Source organism: Dryobates pubescens, chromosome 21 (assembly GCF_014839835.1).
Source record: "Dryobates pubescens isolate bDryPub1 chromosome 21, bDryPub1.pri, whole genome shotgun sequence".
In the NCBI taxonomy this organism is placed as follows: Eukaryota; Metazoa; Chordata; class Aves; order Piciformes; family Picidae; genus Dryobates; species Dryobates pubescens.
In genome coordinates, this window is record NC_071632.1 from 19,249,339 (window position 1) to 19,277,134 (window position 27,796).

General features: G+C 48.3%; 2 protein-coding genes across 2 annotated transcripts; both read right to left on the reverse strand.

The window, feature by feature from the left end:
• Positions 1-1,668: 1,668 nt before the first annotated feature.
• On the reverse strand, positions 1,669-22,136 carry LOC104298100 (ADP-ribosylation factor 1-like). The gene is made up of 5 exons (XM_054171436.1): positions 22,048-22,136; positions 4,120-4,299; positions 3,533-3,643; positions 2,649-2,773; positions 1,669-1,886 (listed from the first exon to the last, which is right to left on the reverse strand). The coding sequence occupies exons 2-5, from the start codon at positions 4,265-4,267 to the stop codon at positions 1,725-1,727; spliced, it is 546 nt and encodes a 181-aa protein (XP_054027411.1). The 5' UTR covers positions 4,268-4,299; positions 22,048-22,136; the 3' UTR covers positions 1,669-1,724.
• On the reverse strand, positions 9,113-22,163 carry ARF1 (ADP ribosylation factor 1). The gene is made up of 5 exons (XM_054171435.1): positions 22,048-22,163; positions 11,852-12,031; positions 11,276-11,386; positions 10,422-10,546; positions 9,113-9,659 (listed from the first exon to the last, which is right to left on the reverse strand). The coding sequence occupies exons 2-5, from the start codon at positions 11,997-11,999 to the stop codon at positions 9,498-9,500; spliced, it is 546 nt and encodes a 181-aa protein (XP_054027410.1). The 5' UTR covers positions 12,000-12,031; positions 22,048-22,163; the 3' UTR covers positions 9,113-9,497.
• Between the last annotated feature and the right edge of the window lie 5,633 nt (positions 22,164-27,796).

Below are 27,796 nucleotides of genomic sequence, written 5' to 3' on the forward strand. Positions count from 1 at the left end.
AGACAAGATAAAGGTGCAGGCAAGCAGGGGTGAAGGAGCCCAGCCCCACCCCTGCACCAGGGCTGCCCAGCCCATTTATCTCCCTGACAAGCTGCTGCACCAGTTCCTGGGTACACAGGGAAGGAGCCACACCAGCTGCAACCTTTCCCCTGGGTGTGAGCTGCCTGTTGCCTGGCTGAGCCCAGAGCCAAGCCTGTGCTGCCCTGAGCAGAGGGCACAGCTACATGGCTCCCACAGCTAGCTAATCTCAGGTAACATCAGCACATTCCCCATCTTCTCCTTCCTCCACTCCCAGCCAGCAGCAGAGGTTGCCAACAGAGGAGCAGGATCTGTGGTGTGGCCATGGCAGTGAGGGCACCACTTGGGTGAAAACCATCGGTTCAGAGGAGCCTGCCCACTGCTGATGGGGTTGGGATGTGTCACAGCAGCTTTTAGGGATGGGGCATGAGAGAATCATAGAATCAACAAGGTTGGAAAAGACCTCAGGGATCATCAAGTCCAACCTGTCACCCAACACCTCCTGACTAACTAAACCATGGCACCAAGTGCCACATCCAATCCCTTTATGAACGCCTCCAGGGATGGTGACTCCACCACCTCCCTGGGCAGCACATTCCAGTGGCTAACAACTCTCTGTGAAGAACTTTCTCCTCACCTCCAGCCTGAATTTCCCCTGGTGCAGTGGGGTCTCTGCTCACTTCAGCAGCACAGTGACTTGTGCCAGCAGAAGAGCTGGCCCTTCCTGTTCAATTCCTTCCCAGAAGAGGAACAGAGAGGTCTCACCCTATTAGGCATGCAAAGATCCTGATTCAGAGCTGGAAATTCAAGGAAAGATGAATAGAATAGAATAGAATAGAATAGAATAGAATAGAATAGACCAGGTTGGAAGAGACCTTCAAGATCATTGAGTCCAACCCATCAACCACTCCAACCCACCTAAACAACTAACCCATGGCACCAAGCACCCCATCAAGTCTCCTCCTGAACACCTCCAATGATGGTGACTCCACCACCTCCCTGGGCAGCACATCCCAATGGACAATCACTCTCTCTGTATAGAACTTCTTCCTAACATCCAGCCTAAACCTCCCCTGGTGCAGCCTGAGACTGTGTCCTCTTGTTCTGGTACTGGTTGCCTGGGAGAAGAGATCAACATCCACCTGTCTACAACCTCCCTTCAGGTAGTTGCAGAGAGCAAGAAGGTCTCCCATGAGCCTCCTCTTCTCCAGGCTAAGCAACCCCAGCTCCCTCAGCCTCTCCTCATAGGGCTTGTGTTCCAAGCCCCTCACCAACTTCATTGCCCTTCTCTGGACTCATTCCAGCAAGTCAACCTCCTTCCTAAACTGAGGGGCCCAGAACTGGACACAGGACTCAAGGTGTGGCCTAACCAGTGCAGTGTACAGGGGCACAATGACCTCCCTTCTCCTGCTGGCCACACTGCTCCTGATACAGGCCAGGATGCCATTGGCCCTCTTGGCTGCCTGGGCACACTGCAGGCTCCTCTGAATTAGAGGAGTGAGGTGTTTGCCCACTGCTGCTCTTTAGTACCAAGACAAGCTCAAGGGCCAGAGACAGGGCTCAGGAAGCCCTTGCTGGGAATCAGCATTAAGCACAGAGCTTTCTGCCTACAGAGCTTAGGCCTAGCAGAGCGAAGTGAAGGGTGAACAGGAGGAGGAAATAAAGAGGGGAGGGTGGCAGAAGAGGGAAGAGGAAGGGCGATGGTTTCATTTCTGGTTTTGGAGCTGATTGGACAACCAGTCCAGTCCTTCATAGAGCCCGTCCCCGCTCGTGGCACAGGTGGCCTGGATGTACCAGTTCCTGTGACGGAGAGAATGCAGTCCCAGTTTGTCCGTGATTTCTGCTGCATTCATCGCGTTGGGCAGGTCCTGCAGGAAGGAGCAAGAGTCAGTGCCTGCCCTGCTGCCTCACACAACGTCCAACTGCCTCGGCCGCTTTTGCTCAGCGGCTTTAAAGCCATTACGAGAAAGTCAAGAGCCCCTGGAGCCTCTCCTTCAGACAGACTCAGGGCATTACTTCCAGGCTCAAGCCTCAGAGATTTACCACCACAATCAAAAGCACCCACTATGGAACAGCTCACTGCAGAAGCTACACAGCTGATCTTTGGACTGAGTCATCGAGACATCATTTAAGGCCCTCAGTGTTCAGATTCAAGCTACCACAGCCTTCACAAGCAACAGAAGGCAGAACTCTCAACTTGCTTTGGGGCTTGGAAGAGCAGAGCTCACAGGTCAACACAAGTATCCTGATGTCAGCCCAGTGCTTCAACCACCACCAGCAGAGCCCTCACACACCCTAACTGAAGATTTCAGGGAGGTTCTGGCAGTCCTGTTTGGAGGAAGCTTGGGCAGATGCTGTACCTGAGCCAAAGCCAGCCTTGGAACTCAAAGTGGGAGAATTCTTCCTTAAAACTGAAAACAGAAGCATTCCTATCAGCCAAGGCTGTTTAGAAGGATGCTCCTTCCAGATGAGAACAGGGAAATGCAATCTATGACTTTGCTGTCTTCAACAGAGCTGAATGGATCTTTACTGAGGGCTTATCTACTCTCACACTGGAAGACACGCGTGTCAAATTCAAGCTCAAGCAGTCACAAGTGTGTCAAGAGGTCTTCCACCATTGTGGGGCATACCTGTTTGTTAGCAAGCACTAATAAAACAGCATCCCTCAGCTCATCATCTTCCAACACTCTCATGAGCTCATATCTGGCCTCGCTCAGTCGCTCTCTGTCATTACTGTCAACCACAAAAATGAGACCTGGAAACAAGCAAACAATCAGGATAAGCACTCAGCAGAAGTCACTACCCAGTGGTCAGTACTTTCAGAGGTGAGAATGAAGTTTTGCAGAGAAAATAATTCAGACCAGTTCAGTGTCCATCAGCAAAACACCATTTTCACTCTCATCTTGTGCTGAGAAAGGTTTATATCACCTGCCCTGGAGGGATGTAACAGATGTGGAGACGTGGTGCTGGGGGGCATGGTTTAGTGGTGGGCTTGGTAGTGTTGGGATAATGGTTTGACTCAATCTTAAAGGTGTTTTTCAGCCTGAATGATTCCATGGTTGTGTGTCTGACAGGAAGCCTGGTCTTGCAGAAAGGTGCTGCTAGGATGTGTTTCTGGCTTGGAACCTCAGTGCTTCATCTGCACAACCACTTGGGATTTTCCCTGTGAGTAGCAACTCTTGAAAGCCTGTGACAGGACTCAGATATGTGCAGAATGTAAGGTGGAGCAAGTGAGAAGCTCTCAGCTCATGGGGGTGTTTGAGCCTGTAGTGAAGACTCTGCTCTGAAGTGAAGGCAGAGCTGTGATGCAGAGTGAAGATCAGCAAAATGCTGAGCTCACTCTGAGTCAGCTGGACAAGGCAGACTGGTTCCTAGGTGCCTTCCCATCCCTCTGTGAAGCAGCACGAGCTTAACAGCAGAGCCAGAGCAGCACACAAATACATCCTCTTAGAATTACCTTAGTGAGGACACACAAACCCCCTTTAAATTCTGTGACTGAAGCATTGGGACTCACCTTGTGTATCCGGGTAATAGTGGCGCCAGAGTGGTCTGATCTTATCCTGAGAACAGACATCCCAGACTGTGAAGCTAATGTTCTTGTGTTCTACTGTTTCCACATTGAAACCTAAAGCAGAAATCAGGGCACAAAACTCAGCCAAGCATAGTTAGCTCTGAACTTCCTGGGCTGACCAACTCAGAATGCCACCATTAAAAAGTCAGCTTGCAAGTTCAAATCTATTTCAAATGAGCAAAATTGACACTGAAGCCCTCAGAGCAGGCAAATATGGGCTTTAAGGATCACAGATCTCTTATGGCTTCTCAGCCTGATCTGTTTGATGCCACAACATGCTCTGGGAGGGCAGACTGCCCTTCTGGAGCCCATAAATCCTTGTTCCACAAGTGACTGAAGACAGAGCATGGAGTGGAAAGAGTCAGATAATCTCCTCTCATGCCAGAACATTTGGCTGTGCCACCTTTACACCATGGGTTTACCAAGTGTTTGAGGCAAGGCACTCAAATCAGAGCAGCAGCTCAGATCCTGCTGCAAACAACACAACCCAAATCTCAAAGCAAGCAGTAGGAGAAGTGTAAAGCTCTTACCTACAGTAGGAACAGTAGTTACTGTTTCACCAAGTTTCAGCTGGTACAAAATAGTAGTCTTCCCTCCAGCATCCAGCCCAACCATCAGCAACTTGATATCCTTTTTGCCAAAAAGGCCTTTGAAGAGGTTTGCAAAAATATTTCCCATCTTTGAGATATGTTCTCACTGGCCAGTGAAATCTAGAGGGAAGGAGTCACAGAGTCACTCATGGGTTCTCAATGGCTCTGCTCCATCCACAGCATAATCAACCATCAAACCCAGTATTTGGTAAAGGAGGAGTTTCCTGGAAGCCAAATGACCCAGCTTAAAGAGCAGCCTGAAGTCTGACTCACCTCTTGAAGATATTCTGAGTTTCACCATGAAGCTGTGCTCTTGAAGTGCAATCCTCACTGGAAACACTTTGCAGGAGATCTGGTTCACACAGTTAAACCAAGCTTTGAACTGAGCAGCCCTGTCCTGCTCCGTTCAGCACTGTGCTAGGAATGCTTGAAGCCTGGCTTCCTCCCTCAGCTCCAGGAAGGCTCCAAGCAGCAAGGCTGGAGGTGGTTTTTAAGCCAGCGCTTCAGTGCTGTACCATTAACTAAGTCCCAAGTCCCACCCAGCACTATCAGCTCCACAGTGGAGCTCAGAGTCCACTCCCCAGGTCCTGAATGACATCACCACTTCAACTTGCTGATGAAACTCCACTCAAAGTTTCATTTATTTAGTCTGAGTCCAGCTCACCCAGAGTGAAATTGGAAAACTCATCTCCTCCCTAAGCCAGGCAGGGCAGCCTGGGAACTGAAAGCAAACAGAAGGTTCCCAAGTTTGACTATGCCTCCATTTCCTTCATCATTCTGCAGCATGACCACAACTTTCAACTCCCACTTGACTATAGGAAAGCTAGATAAACAGGAAAGCTAATTAGGAAGTGGAGAAAAGAGTTTTGCTGGAGTCCCTGTTTAGCCAAATCACACACACAGCAGGAAATCTCCCTGCCCAGCCCACAACAGCAGCTCGGCCTGGGCTGGAGGGAGGCTGCAAGGCTTTCCTTTGTCCTCCTGCTCATGCTGCCTCCATCTTCTGCTGCTCCTGAACAGCAACAGGCAGGGCTGAGCTGTGACCTTTCACCAGAGCTCTGGAGCCCTTCGAGGTGAGGGCAACAACTTTTGCTGCAAGAGAGCTTTACAAGCCCTGCACAAGAATGCACTGCTTTGCTTTCTGCATGTTTCAAACACCTAATATTTAATTAATTAATATTAAATGTTTGAGTCAACAGCAGTCAGGTCCCAGAGCGCACTCTCAGCCTTTACATCCACATCTGTCCACACCCTGGAGAAGTCAGAGTCTGCTGAACTTGGCACTAGCAGTGGTGAATCCCGGCCAGCTATGGCCAGGTCACAGCTGCCCTCCACCACTGAAGCTGCTTCTCTACCTTGTGGCAATACGTCCAAAGCAGGGCAATGAAGCTGGTGAAGGGTCTGGAGAACAAGTCTTGTTGGAAGCACCTGAGGGAACTGGGGCTGTTTAGCCTGGAGAAAAGGAGGCTCAGGGGACAGCTTCTGCCTCTCTGCAAGTCCCTGAAAGCAAACGAGGAGCTGGTCACCCATGGAACAAGCAATAGGACAAGAAGAAACAGCCTCAGGTTGTGCCAGGGCAGATCTAGGTTGGATATTAGGTAACATTTCTTTCCCTTGAGGGTTGTCAAGCACTGAGAGAGGCTGCCCAAGGAAGAGGTGAAGTCACTGTTCCTGGAAGTGCTCAAACCAGATGTAGATGTGGCACTTAGTGACATGGTTTACTGCTGGGCTTGGCACTGTTAACAGTTGGAACCAGTGGTATTGGAGGCCTTTGCCAGCCTTAGTGGTCTGTTCAATTCCCTCCCAGAAGGGGAACAGAGATGTCCCACCCTATTGGGCATGCAAGGATCCTGATTCAGAGCTGGAAATTCAAAGCAAGACAAAGAGCTTCAAAACCATCCCTGAATTAGAGACCTGTTATTTGCCCACTGCTGCTCTTCAGTACTGAGACAAGCTCAAGGACCAGACACAGGACTCAGGAAGCCCTTGCTGGGAAGCCCAACTAGCCCTACCCTCCCACCAGCTGAAGATGGCACCCATTGCATCAATGAACTTCTGTGCACGAGGGGAGAGTCCCAGCTGTCCTCCTGATGAAGGCTGGTCTGTACAAACACGTTAACCAGCTGCTCTGCCGCTTGAAGGATCCAGAGGAAACACAACTAGGAGAGCAATCACATCTCCCATGTCAACAGCCTAAAAAGCACAGCTGTAACCCCCTCCCATACCCATCCACAGCCCCAAGTCTCCTCAATAGAAATCACTCCCTAACCTGCACAATGCACCATTCCTCTTAGATCTCCAGCCTGTGTAATGAGGAATCTGCTGCAGCTCCAGCTAGAACAGCCAGCAGCTGGCCAGCAGCCCAAGCCTGAGCAGCAGCAATGAGAAGCTGCAGCTGATGGTGGAAGGCAGGAAGATCAGCTGGGAGGAGTTCTGTGCACAGTCCAGAAGCAGCTGGAGAATGAAAACATGCAAAACAAGATGTTTAAGAAGGTAGACTTCATATTTTTCCCTCCCAAAAAAATCTTCTCATAGATGAAGGCTATTGTGAAGTGCTGCTCATCTGCTTAGCAGCAGTGGTGGCAGTGGGAGCTCTAGGCAAGTGGTGAGACTTGAGGATTTCAAAGGTCTCTTCAAACCTCCACAGTTCTATCAGGATTCTAAGTGGGATGAGGAGGAAGAACAATTGTGGGAAGAGATGGAGCTACTCAAGCTCAACCCTTCAGGCAATGAAGGGACTCCAGCAGAAGCCAACAGGACCAAAGCTGCTGCACAACTCTTCACCCAACCAGGAGTGATACATCATTTGGAAAATGAAGGGAACACAGGAACAATTTAATGGAATCAACAAGGTTGGAAAAGACCTCAGAGATCACAAAGTCCACCCTGTCACCCAACACCTCATGACTGCTAAACCATGGCACCAAGTGCCACATCCAATCCCCTCGTGAACACCTCCAGTGATGGTGATTCCACCACCTCCCTGGGCAGCACATTCCAATGGCCAATTACTCTTTCTGGGAAGAACTTTCTCATCTCCAGCCTAAACTTCCCCTTTTGGAGCAGACTGTGACAAAACCACTGGAGGATTTGCAGGGCTGGAGGGCAGGGCACTGCACAAAGGTATCGTAGAATAGAATCACAGAATCAATGAGGTTGGAAAAGACCTCAGAGACCATCAAGTCCAACCTGTCACCCAACACCTCATGACTACTAAACCATGGCACCAAGTGCCACATCCAATCCCCTCTTGAACACCTCCGGGGATGGTGACTCCACCACCTCCCTGGGCAGCACATTCCAATGGCTAAGAACTTTCTCCTCATCTCCAGCATAAACTTCCCCTGGCACAGCTTGAGACTGTGTCCTCTTGTTCTGGTGCTGGTTGCCTGGGAGAAGAGACCAACCCCCTCCTGGCTACAGCCTCCCTTCAGGTAGCTGTAGACAGCAAGGTCTCCTCTGAGCCTCCTCTTCTCCAGGCTAAGCAACCCCAGCGCTCCCTCAGCCTCTCCTCACAGGGCTGTGCTCACGGCATCTCCCCAGTCTCTGGACATCGTTCAGGAGTCCCAATGTCCCTCTTAAATTGAGGGGCCCAGAACTGGACACAGGACTCAAGGTGTGGCCCACCCAGGCTTTGCACTCTGAGGGTGGTGAAACCCCGGAGCAGGTTGCCCTGGGAGAGGGCAGACACAAAGCAAAGGCGGCTACCAGCGCGAGTTTCATGAAACGGTTTTATTTCAACAAGTATCTCGTTATGATTCTGCCAAGATGATCAAATGAACAGCAAGGCATAAAAAACATGAAATAGTTAAAGAGATTTTTGTGTTTGTGGGGTTTTTTTTGTCTTTTTTTTTTTTTCTTTTTTAATTCCTCTACCAGCTTTAATTACAGTGCTTGTTTGTGGAGATGGAAACTGAAAACAAGAATACAAAACAGCTGATTACTGATCGGGTGTCCCAAAGCCAGAAAGGTTTCCACGCCGCTAAACAAACCAGCTCTGATAGTTCCTCGAGGTCGAGTTGGACAGCTCCAGCTTCTTCAGTGTTTTATCAAAATACAAAAGGAAAAAAAAAAACCAAACCAAAACAAACAAAGTAAAGAGGTTCTTTTTTTTTTTTCTTTTTTTTAAAGAGTGTTTTTTTCTTTTTTTTCTTTCTTTTTTTGTTTTTTTGTTGAAATTCTGATGGCAAATCTGAACCTTGCAGTATGAGGGATGCCAAGGGGGGGTTTTTTCCACACATATACAGACATGGGCTTGAGTAACTTTCTAGAGTGGAATGGCTCTCCAAACTGTCATGCTTTTTGTTTTGCTTTTGTCTGGTGGCTTGGTTTTCCTAGATGCTCATACATTGATGTTGGGTGGGGGGGGGCTCTTCATGGCAATCTTTAACGTTAGAGTACAGTACTGTCTGCCTACAGAGCTTAGGGCTAGCAGAGGCTGTGCTCTCTGTGGACAGGGTTTGCCCTCTGGAGTGGTTTACAACCCAAGGAAAAAGCACAAAACACTTTCTGATAAATGCAACAGGCTAAAAATGTTGACTTCTGGAAGTGATTCCAGTTGAATGGAAGTGAGAAGTCTCACCTGAACCGAAGTCAAATGTTTAGCGTGAGTCTGCGAAGCTCACCTAAACCAGGCCCAGCCAACCTTTTAACAAGTAGGAACAAACATGAGCACATGCTGAGCTACAGAGAGAGCCAGAGACCTCGCTCGGAGTCAGGATCATTTCTTTAACCAGATGAAGCTAACTGGGTGTTGCTCATTGCTTCAGCAGTGCAAAAGAATCAGAAGTCACCACATTAAGAGCCAGGACAGCAGAAGCCGTGTCAAACGCTGGTACATAGAAGTGTTTTTACCTTTCCTTAACTGTTTAAAAAACAAACAGACAGAATTCAGATTAAAAAGCAACCACCAAAACAGCTCTCACAACCCAGCCAGAATACTATTGAGCTCTGCTGCACGAGGCCTGCTGACAACCCTCGCGTTAACCCACTCCAATCCCTTCCGAGTCCTAAACGGTGAGTTGGGATTCTTTACAATAAAAAAAGCTGAGTAATATTGCATAGGAGTACCAGAAACTGCCTCATTGGAAACAAAAACTATTTACATTAAATAAGAAACCTAACTGTTTTCAGGCTTGTGTTTGCCACATTTACAGCATGATGCAATATATACTGTGACAAAAGAAATGAAAACAGCTTCCGGCACTCGATACCACAAAGTAGCACAGTTTGCCACATTAGAGTAAAGCGAAGGGCGAACAGGAGGAGGAAATAAAGAGGGGAGGGTGGCAGAAGAGGGAAGAGGAAGGGCGATGGTTTCATTTCTGGTTTCGGAGCTGATTGGACAACCAGTCCAGTCCTTCATAGAGCCCGTCCCCGCTCGTGGCACAGGTGGCCTGGATGTACCAGTTCCTGTGACGGAGAGAATGCAGTCCCAGTTTGTCCGTGATTTCTGCTGCATTCATCGCGTTGGGCAGGTCCTGCAGGAAGGAGCAAGAGTCAGTGCCTGCCCTGCTGCCTCACACAACGTCCAACTGCCTCAGCCGCTTTTGCTCAGCGGCTTTAAAGCCATTACGAGAAAGTCAAGAGCCCCTGGAGCCTCTCCTTCAGACAGACTCAGGGCATTACTTCTAGGCTCAAGCCTCAGAGATTTACCACCACAATCAAAAGCACCCACTATGGAACAGCTCACTGCAGAAGCTACACAGCTGATCTTTGGACCGAGTCATCGAGACATCATTTAAGGCCCTCAGTGTTCAGATTCAAGCTACCACAGCCTTCACAAGCAACAGAAGGCAGAACTCTCAACTTGCTTTGGGGCTTGGAAGAGCAGAGCTCACAGGTCAACACAAGTATCCTGATGTCAGCCCAGTGCTTCAACCACCACCAGCAGAGCCCTCACACGCCCTAACTGAAGATTTCAGGGAGGTTCTGGCAGTCCTGTTTGGAGGAAGCTTGGGCAGATGCTGTACCTGAGCCAAAGCCAGCCTTGGAACTCAAAGTGGAAGAATTCTTCCTTAAAACTGGAAACAGAAGCATTCCTATCAGCCAAGGCTGTTTAGAAGGATGCTCCTTCCAGATGAGAACAGGGAAATGCAATCTATGACTTTGCTGTCTTCAACAGAGCTGAATGGATCTTTACTGAGGGCTTATCTACTCTCACACTGGAAGACACGAGTGTCAAATTCAAGCTCAAGCAGTCACAAGTGTGTCAAGAGGTCTTCCACCATTGTGGGGCATACCTGTTTGTTAGCAAACACTAATAAAACAGCATCTCTAAGCTCATCTTCTGCCAACATTCTCATAAGCTCTTCTCTGGCCTCGTTCACACGTTCTCTGTCATTACTGTCAACCACAAAAATGAGACCTAGAAACAAGCAAACAATCAGGATAAGCACTCAGCAGAAGACATTTACCAATAATCATTAGTTCTGGGTATGAGAGTGAGGCCTTGAGGAGAAAATAATCTAAACCAGTTCAGCATGTATCAGCAAAATACCATTTTCATTTGACTGTAATCTTGCGCTGGGAAGTGTTTGGATCACCAGCCCTGGATGTAGCAGATGTGTACACATGGTGCTGGGGGGCATGGTTTAGTGGTGGGCTTGGTACTGTTGGGTTCCTGTTTGGACTCAGTCTCAAATGTCTATTTTGTGTTTCTGGTTTGGAACCTCTGTGCTTCACCTACAGAACCACTTGGTATGTTCCCTGCGAGCAGCAACTCTCGAAAGCCTGTGACAGATTCAGATGCGTGCAGAATGTGAAGGTGCAGCAGTGGAACGAGTGAGAAGCTCTCGGCTCATGGGGGTGTTTGAGCCTGTAGTGAAGAGACTGCTCTGAAGTGAAGGCAGAGCGAAGATCAGCAAAATGCTGAGCTCACTCTGAGTCAGCTGGACAAGGCAGACTGGTTCCTAGGTGCCTTCCCATCCCTCTGTGCATCTGCACTACCATAACAGCAGAGCCAGAGCAGCAGACAAACACAGTCTTTTAGGATAATAAATATTTCTCTTCCCCTCTCAGAAACCTGCAAATTTACCTGAGGAAGGATACAAACAAACCCCCTTTGAGATGCTTTGATTGAAGGATTTGGACTCACCTTGTGTATTCTGGAAATAGTGGCGCCAGAGTGGTCTGATCTTATCCTGACCACCTACATCCCAGACTGTGAAGCTAATGTTCTTGTATTCTACTGTTTCCACATTGAAACCTAAAGCAGAAATCAGGGCACAAAACTCAGCCAAGCATAGTTAGCTCTGAACTTCCTGTATTGACCAACTCATACTCAGAATGCCATCATTAAAAAGTCAGCTTGCAAGTTCAAATCTATTTCAAATGAGCAAAATTGACACTGAAGCCCTCAGAGCAGGCAAATATGGGCTTTAAGGATCACAGATCTCTTATGGCTTCTCAGCCTGATCTGTTTGATGCCACAACATGCTCTGGGAGGGCAGACTGCCCTTCTGGAGCCCATAAATCCTTGTTCCACAAGTGACTGAAGACAGGGCATGGAGTGAAAAGAGTCAGATAATCTCCTCTCATGCCAGAACATTTGGCTGTGCCACCCTTACACCATGGTTTGAGTCAAGTCACTTAGAGCAGCAGCTCAGATCCTGCTACAAACAACACAACCCAAATCTCAAAGCAAGCAGTAGGAGAAGTGTAAAGCTCTTACCTATAGTAGGAATAGTAGTTACTATTTCACCCAGTTTAAGTTTGTACAAAATAGTAGTCTTCCCTGCAGCATCCAGCCCAACCATTAGGATCCTCATTTCTTTTTTGCCAAAAAGGCCTTTGAAGAGGTTTGCAAAAATATTGCCCATCTTTGAGATATGTTCTCACTGGCCAGTGAAATCTAGAGGGAAAGAATCAGTTATCACTCATGGGTTCTCAACAGCTGTGCTCCAACCAGAGCATAATCAACAAATGAACAAGTAAGCCTAAATTTTGAGCTCATTAAATGTGGCTTTTGAGGACTCAAGTATGCCTTCAGAGACTTGAGTATTAAATGCTGCTCTCAAACTTGTTCACAGAATTCATGGTTTGCTTTCAACCCACCTGACCCCTCCAGGTAATGACTTTGTCCCCTATTGTTGGACAATTTATCTGCAGCCCCAAGTGTCACCATCAAACACACTTTTTCTAATCAGCATTTTTCCTAGTCAACTTGCAGCTAAAATGTTTTAAACCCATGCTCATCTTTTTGCTGCTGAGCACACCAACAGCTGGACCTGCTTTGGGTAAGGAAGCTCAGAATACAGCTCAGCTTCTCTCCTGCTCAGCTGTTTCCTTCCTGGAGAAACTGCCTCACCACCCCAGCTCTCTCATCGACACTCCCTGCGACACACCATCCACCCCATCACAAATTCCACACTTTCCCCCCTTTTCCAAACTTAAAACTACACAGGTTACAGCCATGTTGAGATCATCAAGAGAATTAGTCCCACAAGGCATCAAAAAGCAGTCTGAAAGTTCCACAGTGAGGTGTAGATAAGGACCTTCCATGGAGATTATGACAATTTACACCTCTGCTGTTGCTTTCTCTAGAAGCTCTTGGATGTCCCTTTGAGAAGAAGCAGCTGAGACAACGGAAAAGAGAAGCTCAAGACAGTACAAGCACATACAGCCAAGATGTCCAAAGTTGAAAGGATGAGATTCCTGGAAGCCAAATCACCCAAAGAGCAGTCTGAAGTTTGAATCACCTCTTGAAGATATTCTGAGTTTCACCATGAAGCTGTGCTCTTGAAGTGCAATCCTCACTGGAAACACTTTGCAGGAGATCTGGTTCACACAGTTAAACCAAGCTTTGAACTGAGCAGCCCTGTCCTGCTCCGTTCAGCACTGTGCTAGGAATGCTTGAAGCCTGGCTTCCTCCCTCAGCTCCAGGAAGGCTCCAAGCAGCAAGGCTGGAGGTGGTTTTTAAGCCAGCGCTTCAGTGCTGTACCATTAACTAAGTCCCAAGTCCCACCCAGCACTATCAGCTCCACAGTGGAGCTCAGAGTCCACTCCCCAGGTCCTGAATGACATCACCACTTCAACTTGCTGATGAAACTCCACTCAAAGTTTCATTTATTTAGTCTGAGTCCAGCTCACCCAGAGTGAAATTGGAAAACTCATCTCCTCCCTAAGCCAGGCAGGGCAGCCTGGGAACTGAAAGCAAACAGAAGGTTCCCAAGTTTGACTATGCCTCCATTTCCTTCATCATTCTGCAGCATGACCACAACTTTCAACTCCCACTTGACTATAGGAAAGCTAGATAAACAGGAAAGCTAATTAGGAAGTGGAGAAAAGAGTTTTGCTGGAGTCCCTGTTTAGCCAAATCACACACACAGCAGGAAATCTCCCTGCCCAGCCCACAACAGCAGCTCGGCCTGGGCTGGAGGGAGGCTGCAAGGCTTTCCTTTGTCCTCCTGCTCATGCTGCCTCCATCTTCTGCTGCTCCTGAACAGCAACAGGCAGGGCTGAGCTGTGACCTTTCACCAGAGCTCTGGAGCCCTTCAAGGTGAGGGCAACAACTTTTGCTGCAAGAGACCTTTACAAGCCCTGCACAAGAATGCACTGCTTTGCTTTCTGTATGTTTCAAACACCTAATATTTAATTAATTAATATGAAATGCTAGAGTCAACAGCAGTCATCAGGTCCCAGAGTGCACTCTCAGCCTTTACATCCACATCTGTCCACACCCCAGGGAAGTCAGAGTCTGCTGAACTTGGCACTAGCAGTGGTGAATCCCGTTAGATCCTTGCTTTCCTGGCAGCTATGGCCAGGTCACAGCTGCCCTCCACCACTGAAGCTGCTTCTCTACCATCCATACTCTTTTTCTTCTCCTGTCAAGAACAACCTGATTGTGCCCCTGTACTTGGCACTGGTGAGGCTGCACCTTCAATACTGGGTTCAGTGTTGGGTCCCTTTCTACAAGGGCACTCAGCTGTGGCAGTATGTCCAAAGCAGGGCAATGAAGCTGGTGAATGGTCTGGAGAACAAGTCTTGTTGGAAGCACCTGAGGGAACTGGGGCTGTTTAGCCTGGAGAAAAGGAGGCTCAGGGGAGACCTTCCAGCTCTCAACAAGTCCCTGAAAGCAAAGAGGGAGCTGGTCTCCCAGGGAACAAGCAATAGGACAAGAAGAAACAGCCTCAGGTTGTGCCAGGGCAGATCTAGGTTGGATATTAGGAAAAATTTCTTCCCCCTGAGGGTTGTCAAGCCCTGAGACAGGGTGCTCAAGGAAGAAGTGAAGTCACTGTTCCTGGAAGTGTTCAAACTAGATGTAGATGTGGCACTTAGTGACATGGTTTAGTGCTGGACTTAGCACTGTTAACAGTTGGACTCGATGTTGGAGGCCTTTTCCAGCCTTAGTGATTCTACCATCTTTAAAGTCTCTTCCAACCCAAACCACTCCATGAAGATGTAGGTTAAAACATTTAAGCACTTTGGTCCATCTCCTTCCTCTTCTCTTCCACATCCCTATGATCTAAACTACTTGTGTAGCTTATTTTGTTCTTCAGGGTAGGAGACATTGCCAGCAGTCCAATTCATTTTTATAGGTAGCAAAGGGCAACTTACAAATCACTGCTGCTAGAGCAGTGTTCAGATGTTGACTAGAAAGTAGCAGAATCACTGCTGACTGGAAGAAATAGGCTATAATCTGCACAACTGCCACTAACCATTCTGGGTCCCACCAGTCACCTGTTGGAGCAAAAGGGAGTTGCTGGAGCAAAAGAGAGTCTTGTCTTCACTGCTGGGCCCATCCTTAGGATCATGTTCACTTACTGCCACAGAACACTTGCAGTTTTGTACATCACACTCCCCTCCCCATACTGTCCCTGCCAGCATTTCATTACTTTCTATTATCTGAGCAAAAGCACCTCAAGTTCCTTCTTTGGTATCATTAAAACCCTTAACCAATCCACCACCACAGCCATGCCCAGCCATCAGGTCTCTGCTTTTGGGACTACTCATGCTGTGACACAGCATGGACACTACCACAGCAGAAGCTCTCATGACACAAGCAGTTCAGAGCTGCTTCCCAGGACTTGCTGCTGCCCATTAATACAAGTCAGCTGAGGGGTCATGGGATCACTTCCACCATGCTTCAGAGCTAACTGCTTAATTCTCATCTTACTCTGTTAGCTGGACCACGACAGCCAACACACAGGCTGGAAACAGGAGGCAATTTAAGAAGCTTTTAGGTGTTCCAAGCAATCCAATCACTTTTCAGGCACCTTTAAGATTTGGAATCTCCATCAAATCTTGCCTATATATTGCCTACACTCTATACTGAAGCTTTCTCTTTTCCTCAATCCAAACGTTGTAATCGCTGCACTGATGGTTTTAGAAGCACTAGTTCAATAAAACGCCTGAAAACATGAAAGACATAAAAGACTTCGGCTCGTGAGCTGCTTGTAGTACTTCAGCACAGCTTCAAAAGAGGTATGTCAGGCTAAGTAGGAAGATTTGTGTATGAAAGGGAACTATTTAAATAAACAGCACAAGCTATTTTTGCAGAGCTTAGCGTGGGCCTGTTCCCTCAGCACATCTCCAGCTTCTAGAAATGGAAGCTCACCTCTGCCCAACAAACCCAGATCACCCCAAAACTGAACTATATGTTGGTTTTCCCTGCCCTTAGAAGCCCTGAAGCACACCTTAGCTCAGTCTGCTCCACCTCGAGATCCTCACAGCAGTACAAACCTGTTAGGCAGGTTTGGGTAAGACACAATACACCATTGGCAAACAGCAAGAGACACAATGACTGGCTAAGACTGCAGTTTTGTTTCAGGAAACAAGGTATTTTCAGCAGCTGGCTCTCCAATAAGTGATATATTTAGATAAGCAATTAGGAGAGGAGGCAGAGTATTTTTTTCCTGAGTTAAAAATGAGCTTGGAGTCTCTTAAAGCAATATGGCCCAGGAGTAACAATTAGAATTTGCTCTTATTAATTGTAGGTGGTTAGAAGAAAAGCTCTGAGGAGGATCTCAACGCTAAAGATCATTCAACACTTAATCTTCTGCAGCATTGTGTATTGAACCATCCATTAATGCATTTATCAGGTCATTTCATTCAGGCTGCTTATCTTAAGAAGTCAAAGCAGCTTCTTGACCTCTGAATTTCGTGGATGAGCTGCTGGTTAACAAGCTGTCCCACAGAGGTACTACAACAACAAGGGTATAAGCACATTAGAGTACAACTACACCTGGAATTCTGCACCTCTGAAAGAGTTCTTCTTGACCACAGAGACTAAATTTCACTGAGCCAGAAGCTGTGGCAAATGCCATGGTTTCCTTCAGGTTTGTGCCTTTTTTTTTACAGGCAAACCACAGCAGACAAAATGGGAGTCTAAGACAGAGGATGCCCTATGCATTATTCAGTCAAATTACGCCTGTGATACAGAAATACTTCTATTTCACTTCTATGTACAAGCACTTGCCACCTAAGGCTCCCACAGTGACAAAATGATGCTCAGAACTTTTCAAGACCACACCCACTGGGCACAATAGTTTTGGCAATCTGTGTCCTGTAGCTGCAAAATACCAGCAGCGATGAAGATCTGTCAAGAACAGCTTAATTCTGTCCCTTCTCAGCACACCGAGATACAGAAATACAGAGGGATGTCTCTGGGAGCTCCTCAGGATGTTTATATTTTGGTTTAAATGCCCATTTCCAGGATAGAGAGACTTGGAGCCACTACCAATAATGCTATACAGCCATTCAAAATATGAATGCTGTAAGAACTAGCTAAACCCTGGAACAGTTGCAGGTCTACCCAAGACCTTCTTCCTAGTAGCTTTTTGTCCCTCATTCTATTTGCTTATACACCCATGGCAAGTAAAACTGGTGCACTTAAGACAACTGACTATGAAAAGCATATCTCCATTTAAAGAAAGTCTGTTTGACATTGGCCTGAGCATTAACTCTATCTCTAACAGAATCCTTTTGGTTGGAAAGGACTTTTAAGACCATTGAGTCCAACTATTACCTAACTCTTTCAAGCCTGGTGCTCAAGGACACGCTCCAGCACCAGATCTTAGCAGCTTTTTAACACCTCCAATGCTTGAGAACCCCTCCAGTGAAGAATACACCTGGAAGAGCCCCAAATCCCTAACAATTCCTAACCTGGTACTCACACACTAGTTGTGCCAGTCAGGAGAGAGCAAAAATGCATGAATTTGTTATTTAACAGAAAAATTCATTTGAAATCCAATCAGTTGTCACTGGTTGGCCTCATATCATGTTTCCACATCTTGAAGGTCTTGAATTAAGAGGTTGAGAAGCAGAATATTCCTACAAAAGGTCACTGAACCCATGTGCATACAAGAGGCGAAAAAGCTTTCTGTGGAGGAAGAAAAATAACCCAGTCCAACAGCTGTTACTGGTGTTACATGCAAGAACAACTGGCAAATAATTTAAAGTGTAAATGTAACTTGGCAGCCTGTTCCTTACGATATAAAGTGCAATTTAAAAGAGGATGTGAGAAGTGATCCAACAATAGAACACTGCTGAAACACAGGAATCACCCAGGGCTGCAGGATCTCACCCCACCACTCAGCAGGCACCGTCAGTTAAGCACAGCTGCCTCCTTTTCAACTTGGATTAATTCCTTTACAGATTGAAGTGTTGTTAAGAGTGAATTCTGATCAAAACACTCTACACATAGTCAGGGTGGCCCAATACAGGACAATTTCTGAGCAGTTATATTCTGCTACTTTTGGAAGTTGTTTACTGGCCTTCCACATTTGATAACCTGTGTGAAAGCTGACCACATATCAACTCAAACCTTTAATTTTGGGGTCTTAACACTCAAATTTAAGTAACTGTTTAAGAGCTACCTAGGACTTCAGACCATATTAACACCATTAGGCCCAGACTATGCACAAAATCTGTGGACAGCTACCAAGCTGTCCAGGCTTTTTCTTGGACTTAATTACCATTGTAACAAAAGCCACCTCAAGAACCTTTTCACAAAGCTCTTAAGTCCCATCCTCTTAATAGCTACACCCATTAAAACTAGGGGAGCATTAAGTGTGGAGATCAAAACCTATCGCTGCGAGAATTTTCCCCACTTCACACCGGGAGTGCTTCTCCCAAGCACAAGATAGAAACTGTGTCCTGAAGGGTCATAACCTCGTTGTTTGTCTTTCAGGTTACAGGAAAGGTGCTGACATTGAGGTGTCACGTGAAAGCAAAGTTAAAATACACAGAGCTGTAGCTGCATCTAAAGAGGTACAGCCGGGTTTGGCCACCAAAGGCTTGCGTGACCAGCTAAGAAGCGCCCAGAAGCAGACTGCATGTTCAGGGCAGATGGAGGACAAGCCAACCACAAACAAGAAGCTAGATGAAAGCAAATCCAGCAAGGAGCTGCTCCTTCTGTAGCACCTTTGTACAACCTAAGTAGGTTGAACATCTTGCTGTCCATCCACATTACCCATTTTCCACGTGCTGTAGCATTCTCCTGAGAGCACTGAGCTCAGAGTGGCAGGCAAACAGGAAATATTTCCACTTACAAGATCAAAACAAGGGCAAAAGAGGAAAAATTTCCTTTGGGGTCATGGCTGTTTCTCAGACAAGAACAACTCACTCCTAAAATACTGGTCAGAATAAAAGTAACAGTCAGTTGTAGCTCAACTTGATACTCAAATCCAAACCAGAGTTATTCCCTTATTCCCACCTTCAAGAGGAGGAACAAGCTACTTCTGTTTCACAGCAAAACCTCCAACTATTTCCAGCAGTTTTATGCTACCAGGTGTAACCCAACAGCATACAAACCAACACAGAGGAAAAGCCTGACCTGAAAAGCAGTTTATTTAAAGGACAGGTTGGGAAGCACAGGGCGAGTCACCATCCATACTTTCAGATCCACCACCTCCCTCCCTGCAGGCTGCCCCTAGCTGCTCAGGAAATAAAAGCAGCATTGAACATGTGGTTGTGACACCCAAGGTTGAGCTGACTTCATAGTCACCCGTTCAACTGCTGTGAGAAACTTATTACAGTGTTTCTTTTCAGATAAGCCTTGCACAGGCCCAACTATTCACGGGTTCCAAATCTTAAATTTGAAGCTAAATATCCTGTTATTCATTCCCAGGAACTGGGCAGTAAGTCAACATTTACACTCCTAGGAAAAATGGCAAGAACTCACAGGGGAGCTCCAGCAGTGAAACTGGCTTTTGGGCTGGGGGAAATGTCAAAGCAGAGCCTGCACAGCTCCTTGGTAGGTAGGGGATCAGCGTCTGAATTAAGGGCTGTACCAGACACGAGGGTTTTATTAGAACTGAAACATCAGCAGAAGTAGCACGACAGTCCTTCAATGTCTGCATGTGTTGGAAACCAGAAATAAAACTGGATACTCACAAACACAAAGATAAAAAATTGCTGAATAACACAGAAAAACAGCTGCTGTAGTAGGAAGCTGATTATAAACTTCTTTACTCATCAGTTAAAGAAAGGGAGTAATGGCTGAGGACAGTGCTAGCTCTAATACGAGCTCCACAGAGTTCCAGCAGCAAACTTTGGAGAGATTTCTAAATAAAGAATTGGAAGTATTTCTTTTCAGAGAAAGCTAACTTGGTTCACCTAATTCATCCATGGCAAGGCAATGGAGATCCTTGTGAAAGCTGGGGAAATCCATTAAAATTCTTGCTTGGAAGGCCATCCTTACACATCTCAGCAGCTTCTTTCCCTAAATTATCTTTGATTTTTAAACTCCACCACTGCAGCTGGAATCCTGGGCTGTGAGCTTGTCCTCCTTCTACCAGCTACTGTAATCAATAGCTTCTCTGATAATTGTGCCTCAGATATATGAACACTGCTGCTTAAAGAGGCTTTCAAACAGGTGTAACTGGAGCTCAATGCAATTTGGTGAATTATAAGGACTCCCACACACACACACACTTTGTTTGCCTTGAAAACCTGCGACTAGTCCTCCTCCCCCCGCGACTCGGGTCAGCATGACTAACAGAGGGAAGTACTGGCACCGAGAAAAAAAAAACACACCACTCCTGCCCAGTCCCTCTGCAGATTCCAACTCTATTTCACAACCCAGGAAGCTGAAAAATCCTCACCACCGGGGGCTGCTTTACCTTCAGGTGTTTGCCTTTTACCAGGATCCAGAGGCTATTACACCTACGGCAGACCACCTCAGCAGCAAATGTTCCGAGCAGGGGCGACACGGGCTCGAGTCATTTTTGACTCCTGATGCTCTGCCATGGCAGAAGTGCCAATTAACTTGGCAAAGCAATTTAGTTGAAGAGGTTCAAGTGAGGCGAGTTTCCTCACCCTTTCACCCAACGTAATTACAACAGGGGAAGCAGCCCAACAGGGCTCCCGAGCACTGCAGGTACGTTTTTAACAGAGGCAGTCAGACGCGCTGTGCCAGCCCCATAAAACTTTGAGATCCCATTCTGTATCTGCAGGATTGTGAGAGCTTATGCTGATCATATGATTGTAAAACCCATCAGCAATTCTCTAGCTTCAGCTACAGTTCTTTTTTTTTCCCTGCAGAAGCGCTCCAAATGGGGAGCAAAAATAGTAATAACAGCAGTACCAAATGACCTTGGACACTGTATTCTGACTTATTTGCCTGAAAAAGAAGGTTAATAGAATACCCTGCAAAGGGGTGTTGGAAGCCCTGCTTCTTGCAAAACAAAGTTCAAAGTATTAGATAAATACTTTGCATTTTAGTTATTGACAAAGCCACATTTCAAAACAAGACCTCTGGATACAAGGCTAATCAACCTGTGGAATTTGGTTTGGCAAGAGCCTAGCAGCAAAGCAGCAAGGTCAATGTCAAACACAACATTCAGACAGTTTTATGACCCAGCAGGGTTTTCAGTTGTGCTCCGCTGAGGCAAACGGACTCCTCCGTGAAAAGGCTTGCATAGCTGGCCTATCACTTTATCTGAAAGAGGTTATCAGCCCAAAGTATCATGTTAACTACTCAGAGAGCCACGATATAGTATTTTCAGGCAGAATGTAATATCCTCCCAAGGGGAGCTGCTATGCCAAGGGAAACTGATCTCTTAGACCATCAAACCCAAGCCATGGCTGGCAAAGCAGAGTTTGCTCCAGGCTAAAGCTCAACTTCTTACCATCACCCCCCACGGTCCAGCAGTTAAGTCCTAGTCAGCAGTCAAAGACTTAAAAAAAAAAAAAAACAAAAAACCACCCAATCCCAACCCCCTCTCCTACGTGTTTAGTTCAAGCCTCATTTCTCCTACTCGACTAACAGATCTCCGACACCCCCTACTACAGGGCTAAGAGATCTCCGACATTCCTCACTATGAGAGGAAAGGAAAAGGAGGAAATACCTCTCTCCTTAGACTCGTTCACGGGCGGGGCAGAGGCCGGAATGAGCGAGTTCGGGGAAGGGAGGAGAAGCCCATCCCGCCGCATCCCAGTAGGGGGAGCGGAGCCGGGCCTTGTACAGCTGCTGGGGACTTGGAACTGTGTCCGTCTCTCCCCCGCCCCCCCTGTCCCCGCCCGTGCTCACGCCGCCCCAGCAGGGAAAAGAAAGGGCTGACACCCCCTAACCCCAGCCCAGCCACCCAACCCCGAAGCCGTGGAGGGAGGGGGGTGAAATGGGGCAGCGCCCGACCCAAGCCCCGCCGCTCCCCAAGGCCTGCACTGCGGCCTGGCTGCGGCTTCCACCCCCCGCTGGCAGCAGCCGAACGGGGCCGGTAATGAAGAGGAGAAAGACAGACGGAAAGACGCGACTGAGCCCATTCCTCCAAGCCCCGCCGCCCCCTCCCCTCAGCGCCAAGGCCGCGGCGCCTCACACCCGGCCGCGGACCGCCGCAGGGTGTGGGCGGGGGAGGTGGGGCGGCGGGTAGGGGAGAAAAAGGGCTGAAAGAAAGGAAAGGAAAGGGAAGGTGTCGGTGAACCCACCGGCGATCAGCTGCTGCCCCGGACAGTGACTGTGACTGTCCTCAGACCGTCCCGCTCGGAGCCGGCTCCCCGCTTTCCGCCTCTCGGCCGCTCTCCGCCCAAGCACACAAGATGGCGGCGCTCGGCGGCCACGTCAGTGCCAGCCCCGCGCGCGGCACTATGGGTAACCGAGGAGGGCAGCGCGCGGGAGGGGGCGGGGCTACGGCAGGGGAGCCGCAGAGCGGGGAGCGCGCGGAGTGGGCGGGTGGCCACGCCCACGCGTCGCTCGTGACCGGAAGTGCGGAGCTCCGTGTGCAGGGTCGGGGGCGGCGTGGGCTGGGGGGGCTGGCCAGGCCCGGGGCTCTGGTGCGCATCACGTACACCTAGAGAGGGCTGGGAAGGCCGGGTTAGATGAAGTGGGTTGGAAACTGACTGAAGGGCAAAGCTTGGCCGGTTGTGGTCAGCAGCGCAGTGTGTAGTTGGAGGCCTCTGGCTGGTGGTGGTCCCTAGAGGGTACGGCTGGGTTGTGTCTTGATCAACATACTCATCAGTGAGCTGCATGAATCACAGAATCTCAGAACTGTTTTGGTAGGAAAAGGCCTCTAAGATCATAACTCTCAGCACAGCCATGGCCATTAAACCACGTCCTCAAGTGCCGAGTCCACGTGTTTCTTGAACACCTCCAAGGACAGTGACTCTACCACCTCCTTGGGCAACCTCTTCCAGTGCCTGACCAGCACATGAAAAAACAGTGGACCCTAAGCCAGTTTGCTGATGACAGAAAACTGAGAGGAGTGACACTCCTGTCAGCCTGTGCTGCCAGTCAGCCGGCCCTGGACGGGCTGGACGGCTGGGTGGAGAGGAAGCTCATGAGCTTCAACAAGGACACTCCCTTGCACTTGGGGAGTAATAGCCCCCTGCACCAGTGCAGGTGAAGGGTTGGCCTGATGGAAAGCAGCTCCACAGAGAAGGACCTGGAGTGCTGGTGGACAAGTTCACCATGAGCCAGCAATGTGCCCTCATGGCCAATGGTCTTCTGAGGTGCATTACAAGAAGTGTGGCCAGCAGGTCAAGGGAGGTTCTTTTCCCCCTCTACTCTGCCCTAGTGAAGCCACATCTGGAGGACTGGCTTCAGTTCTGGGTTCCCTAGTTCACAAGAGGGAACTACTGAAGAGAGTCCAACAGAGGCTAAAGAGCTGCTGAGGGGACTGAAGCATCTGTGTGAGGAAGAAAGGCTGAGAGTCCTGGGGGTGTTTAGTCTGGAGAACAGCAGCCTGAGAGGGCATCTGCTCAGTGCTCATCAATAGCTAAATGGTAGGGGGCAAGAGGATTGGGCCAGACACCTTTCAGTGGTGCTCAGTGACAGGACAAGGGACAGTGGGTACAAACTGGAGCCAGACCAGAAGTGTCACTCTTCCTGGAGCTAGAAAACACTAAACAGTTGGAGAGGACCTACAGGGTGGAATGTATCAAGTGCTGCACTGGACCTTCTATGCCTCAGTTTCCCTATCTAGGGAAATGCCCTTTTAAAGTTTTTTCACCTTAATAGTACATAGATGGGGGGAGGGGGAGACACACACTAGCTGATTATGGAGCAATGTTTTAATTCTCCATGGAAAAAAAACCGTAGAGCTCAAGAGATCAGTGTAGAAGTAGAAGCAACCATTAGCACATGTGCACAATGCATTGAGGATTATTTCCTTTGCTTTGTGGGGTAACTTTGAGATAAATCTAGTTCATGTGCTGCTCCTGGCTAAACACTAAATGCTAAAATACTAAATACTTCCTTTATTAAAGACAGGAAGAGGAGTTTTGAGAGACAGCAGGAAGCCACAAAACCTGCTTATTTCTAGATTTCCCCCAATGCTCTTAGGAAATTAATACCTCAAAAGTCCTCCATCCCCCTGTCAAATGGAGTGGAAATCGCCCAGCAGCTGAGAACATTGCACAGAGTTGAGAGAAGACAGACAGACAGATGGATGTGAGCCCAAAAGCTTCTTTTCCTCAAAAACTGGGTCAGGCAGAAGAGAGAAGGCAGCAACAGGGCTGAGAAACGCCCAGAGGGAGCTTGGGCTGGAGTTAAGATCTGCCCTGTGCTTCTTGCAGAGAGGCACCAGTCCTGTGACTGAGCAAGCAGTTGCTGTTGTCAGGATTTTCCTTAAGGAAGCACCTAATTTGCATTCAGATCTCCCCCTAACAGTCAAAAAGCAGCCAACCTGTCTCAAATGGGGGATTTCAGGAAGAGAGTAAGTGTTGCAGTGAACAGATTGCTGCTCACCTCGACATCCAGGCATGGACGTCTCCCACTGGGATGGCAGATGTCCCTGTCTCTGTGAACCCTCTGGGGCACAGCATCCTTTAGGACCTGGTTTAGGAGATACCAAGTTAAACCTGAAACACAAAGTGGGATTGAATCCTTTGGTGATGCCTCTGAAAAAGGAGACTTTGTGCTTGCTTGGGGCTTCTGGGCAATCTCTGCCACCGTCCTCGCTGACTGGGGGCTTTTTGGCTAAGCCCTGGGGTGGGAGCTGTGCTGGGAGGCCACACTCTGTGTCTCTGTGTGTAGGCTGATATGGGGAAGCTGCTCTCAAGGCAACAGCAAAACCCCATTAATGCATTTATCCCCCAGCCCCAGTTCCCCTCCTGGCCAGAGCCAAGCTGAGCAACTGCTTGTTTTGCAGCCCTGCTCCATGCCCGGACGATGAACCAGATCAGGGCACTGCTCTGGGTTAAAAATAACCCTTCTCCCTTTTTTACTTTCCCCCCCCCCTTCCCTTGCTTTATTTTTAACCCAGAGCAATTCCAGAGCTTTAGCTCACAGGGCTGGGAGAAGATGCTCATCCCATCACCTCCCTTCCCTAGTGAAAACCCCGCTGATGAAGGCGACAGCCAGGCTTGCAAAGCGAGTTGAGGGAGGTTTATTTCGTTGTTTGCATCTTTGAGATGTCCTCTACCATTGTAATTTTGTTCTGATCATCTCTGTGGAGACCCAAGTCCACATAGTGTGTGTGGAGCTGCTCAAATCTGGCCTCGTTGGTCTGATGCGTGAGCGATGGTTGCCATGATGCATAAGGAACACTTTGCCCAGTGACTCATGACATTTATGAGGGGAAAAGAGGGCCTCCAGTTCTATCACAGCTGGGAGAGGAGACCTGTCACTTGTTTTCTCACTTCTGTGTGAGATGAAGGAGAAGGATGAAGGGGGAAGGAGTCCCTCAGGGAGGCTCAGCTCCTTTCCTGAGGGGTCGCACAGAGCCCTTTGGGTTTTCCTTCACGTCCCCTTTGGAGCTGGAGAATTTTCCTCCCCGCTGGGAGCCTGGGATGACAAATCTGCTGCTGAGCTACACCCTGTTCTCACTGCCTTTTGCAAAAGGGGAAAAAAAAAAAAAGAGAGGGAAAAAAAAAGAAGTGTTTGTGCAAGGAGATTTTCTGAGGTTATAAAAATATCAGCTGGAGTCACCGAGCGCTTGGCCCGAGCGATGCTTTTCCTTCTGCATCTGCCCCAGGAAAGATACCCTGGCCTGGATGTGCTCTGACTCCAGGGGCCCCAAAAAGAATCTTCCCCCAGTGTGGGCACACTTCTCTTTATCAAGAAGATAGAGCCTGATGATAGTCATAGAATCAGAATGGTTTGGCTTGGAAGGGACCTTGCAGATCATATAGCTCCAACCCCCCTGCCGTGGGCAGGGATGTCTCCTACTAGACCAGGTTGCTCCAAGCCCCATCCAACCTGGTTTTGAACACTTCCAGGGAGGAGGCATCCACAGCCTATCTGGGCAGCCTGTTCCAGTGTCTCACCACCTTCATGCTTAAGAATTTCTTCCCTGCATTTAATCTAAATCTCCCTTCTTTCCATTTTAAACTGTTACCCCTTGTTCTCTCACCACATACCCTTGTCAGAAGTCCCTCACTATCTTTACTATAAGCCCCTTAAGTATTGAAAGGCCACCAGAAGATCTCCCTGGAGCCTTCTCCTCTCCAGGCTGAACAACCTCAAGTCTCTCAGCCTGTGCTCACAGCAGAAGGCTTCCAGCCCTCTGACCATTTTCCTGGCCTCTTCATGCTTTCTTTCTGGCCCCAGCACTGCAGGTGAGGTCTCACTAGAGCAGAGATGGTATCTGTTATCAGGGGGTGGTGGAGACCTCTGACCAATGTCCAACCACTGACCCCCTCCTGATGATGCTGGTGAAGTCATTTTGGGATATTTTGGGAGCATGTTAGGGTGAGCACCCATGTGAAAGGAGCTGAAGGACACCAGTGTCAGTCACTGCTCTTCTTCCTGCTGCCTTAAACCTCCTGCTCTGTGAGGCTGTGCTGTTGAGTTGACAATTTGTCACCTCTGAGTCTCTCACGTTGGGGTGAGAATTGCAATTGCTCACAGGAGCTGTGAAATTACCCCCTGGGAGCAATTTGCTGCCTTATCTGCTGAAGAAATAGCAATTATTCCTTGGGTTTGTGGTCCTGGGGTCTGGACTGTTGAAAAGCCAACAGATCTGTTCTTGCTGCCCATGCTTTATCATCCTGGCAGCAAAAGAAAGGTGGAAACAGGGAGAAAAGCAAAAGTTGGGAGCATTGCAACATCCCATTTCACAGAATCATAGAATGCAGTGGTTGGAAGGGACCTCTAGAAGCCATCTAGTCCAACCCCCTTGCAGCAAGCTAGGACTTCCCACACTAGATCGGGTTGCTCAGAGCCCCATCAAGCTTGACCTTGAATGTCTCCAGGGATGGAGGCTCCACCACATCCCTGAGCAACCTGTTCCAGTGTTCCACCAAACCCATAGTTAAGAGCTTCTTCCTCATCTCCAATCTAAATTTACCCTCCTCTAGTTTCAAACCATGGCCCCTTGACCTCTTGCCACATGCCTGCTTTTGTAAAACAGGCCTTTTCCAGCCTCCTTATGGATTCCCTTCAGGTACAGGAAGACCACTATAGGGTCTCCCATGAGCCTTCTCTTCTCCAGGCTGAACCACCCCAGTAATAGAATGGTTTGAGTTCAAAAGGGCCTTTAAAATTCATCTAGTCCAACCCCCACTGCAGTCAGCAGAGTCAACTGGATCAGTCTCCTCAGGGCCCCAGACAACCTGACCTGTAGTGGTTCCAGGCTTGGGGCATCTACCACCTCTCTGGGCAGCCTGGGCCAGGGTTTCACCACCCTCAGTGTCAAAAAAAGTCTTCCTTCTCTCCAGTCTAATATCCTCCTTTTAATTTAAACCTGTCAGCCCTTGTCCTGCCACAACAGACCCTGCTAGAATGATTTGGAGAGCTTTTGTGTAGTTTGTACAGAGTTCCAACAGGGAATGGTGTCTGCCCATCACGAGGGTACCACGCTGCCAGGTAGGTGGTACCATTAAAATCCTCCTGCTTTTAGTAGCCAATGCACAGCAGACCTGGGCTTTAAATGCTCCTCAGCTGGAACATTTCACCTCTAGCAGCACAGCATTCTGAAACCCCTCACTTTGCTATCAAAGCTGCTACCTCTCAGACATTCATGTTGTATCCTTTCACCCCTGGCTTTTTCCAGCCAGGATTCCCAGTTAATGAGCTGTAAAGGAGCAGAGCTGTGTAGCAAAGGCATTTACAGTCACCTGCATCTTATCACAGAAGGGACTTCTGAAGGTCATCCAGTCCAGCCCCCCTGCAGTCAGCAGGGACATCTTCAAAAGCAGGCTGCTCAGAGCCCCAAACAACTTGACCCAGCATGGTTCCAGGGATGGGGCATCTGTCACCTCTTTGGGCATCCTGGACCAGGATCTCATCACCTGCACT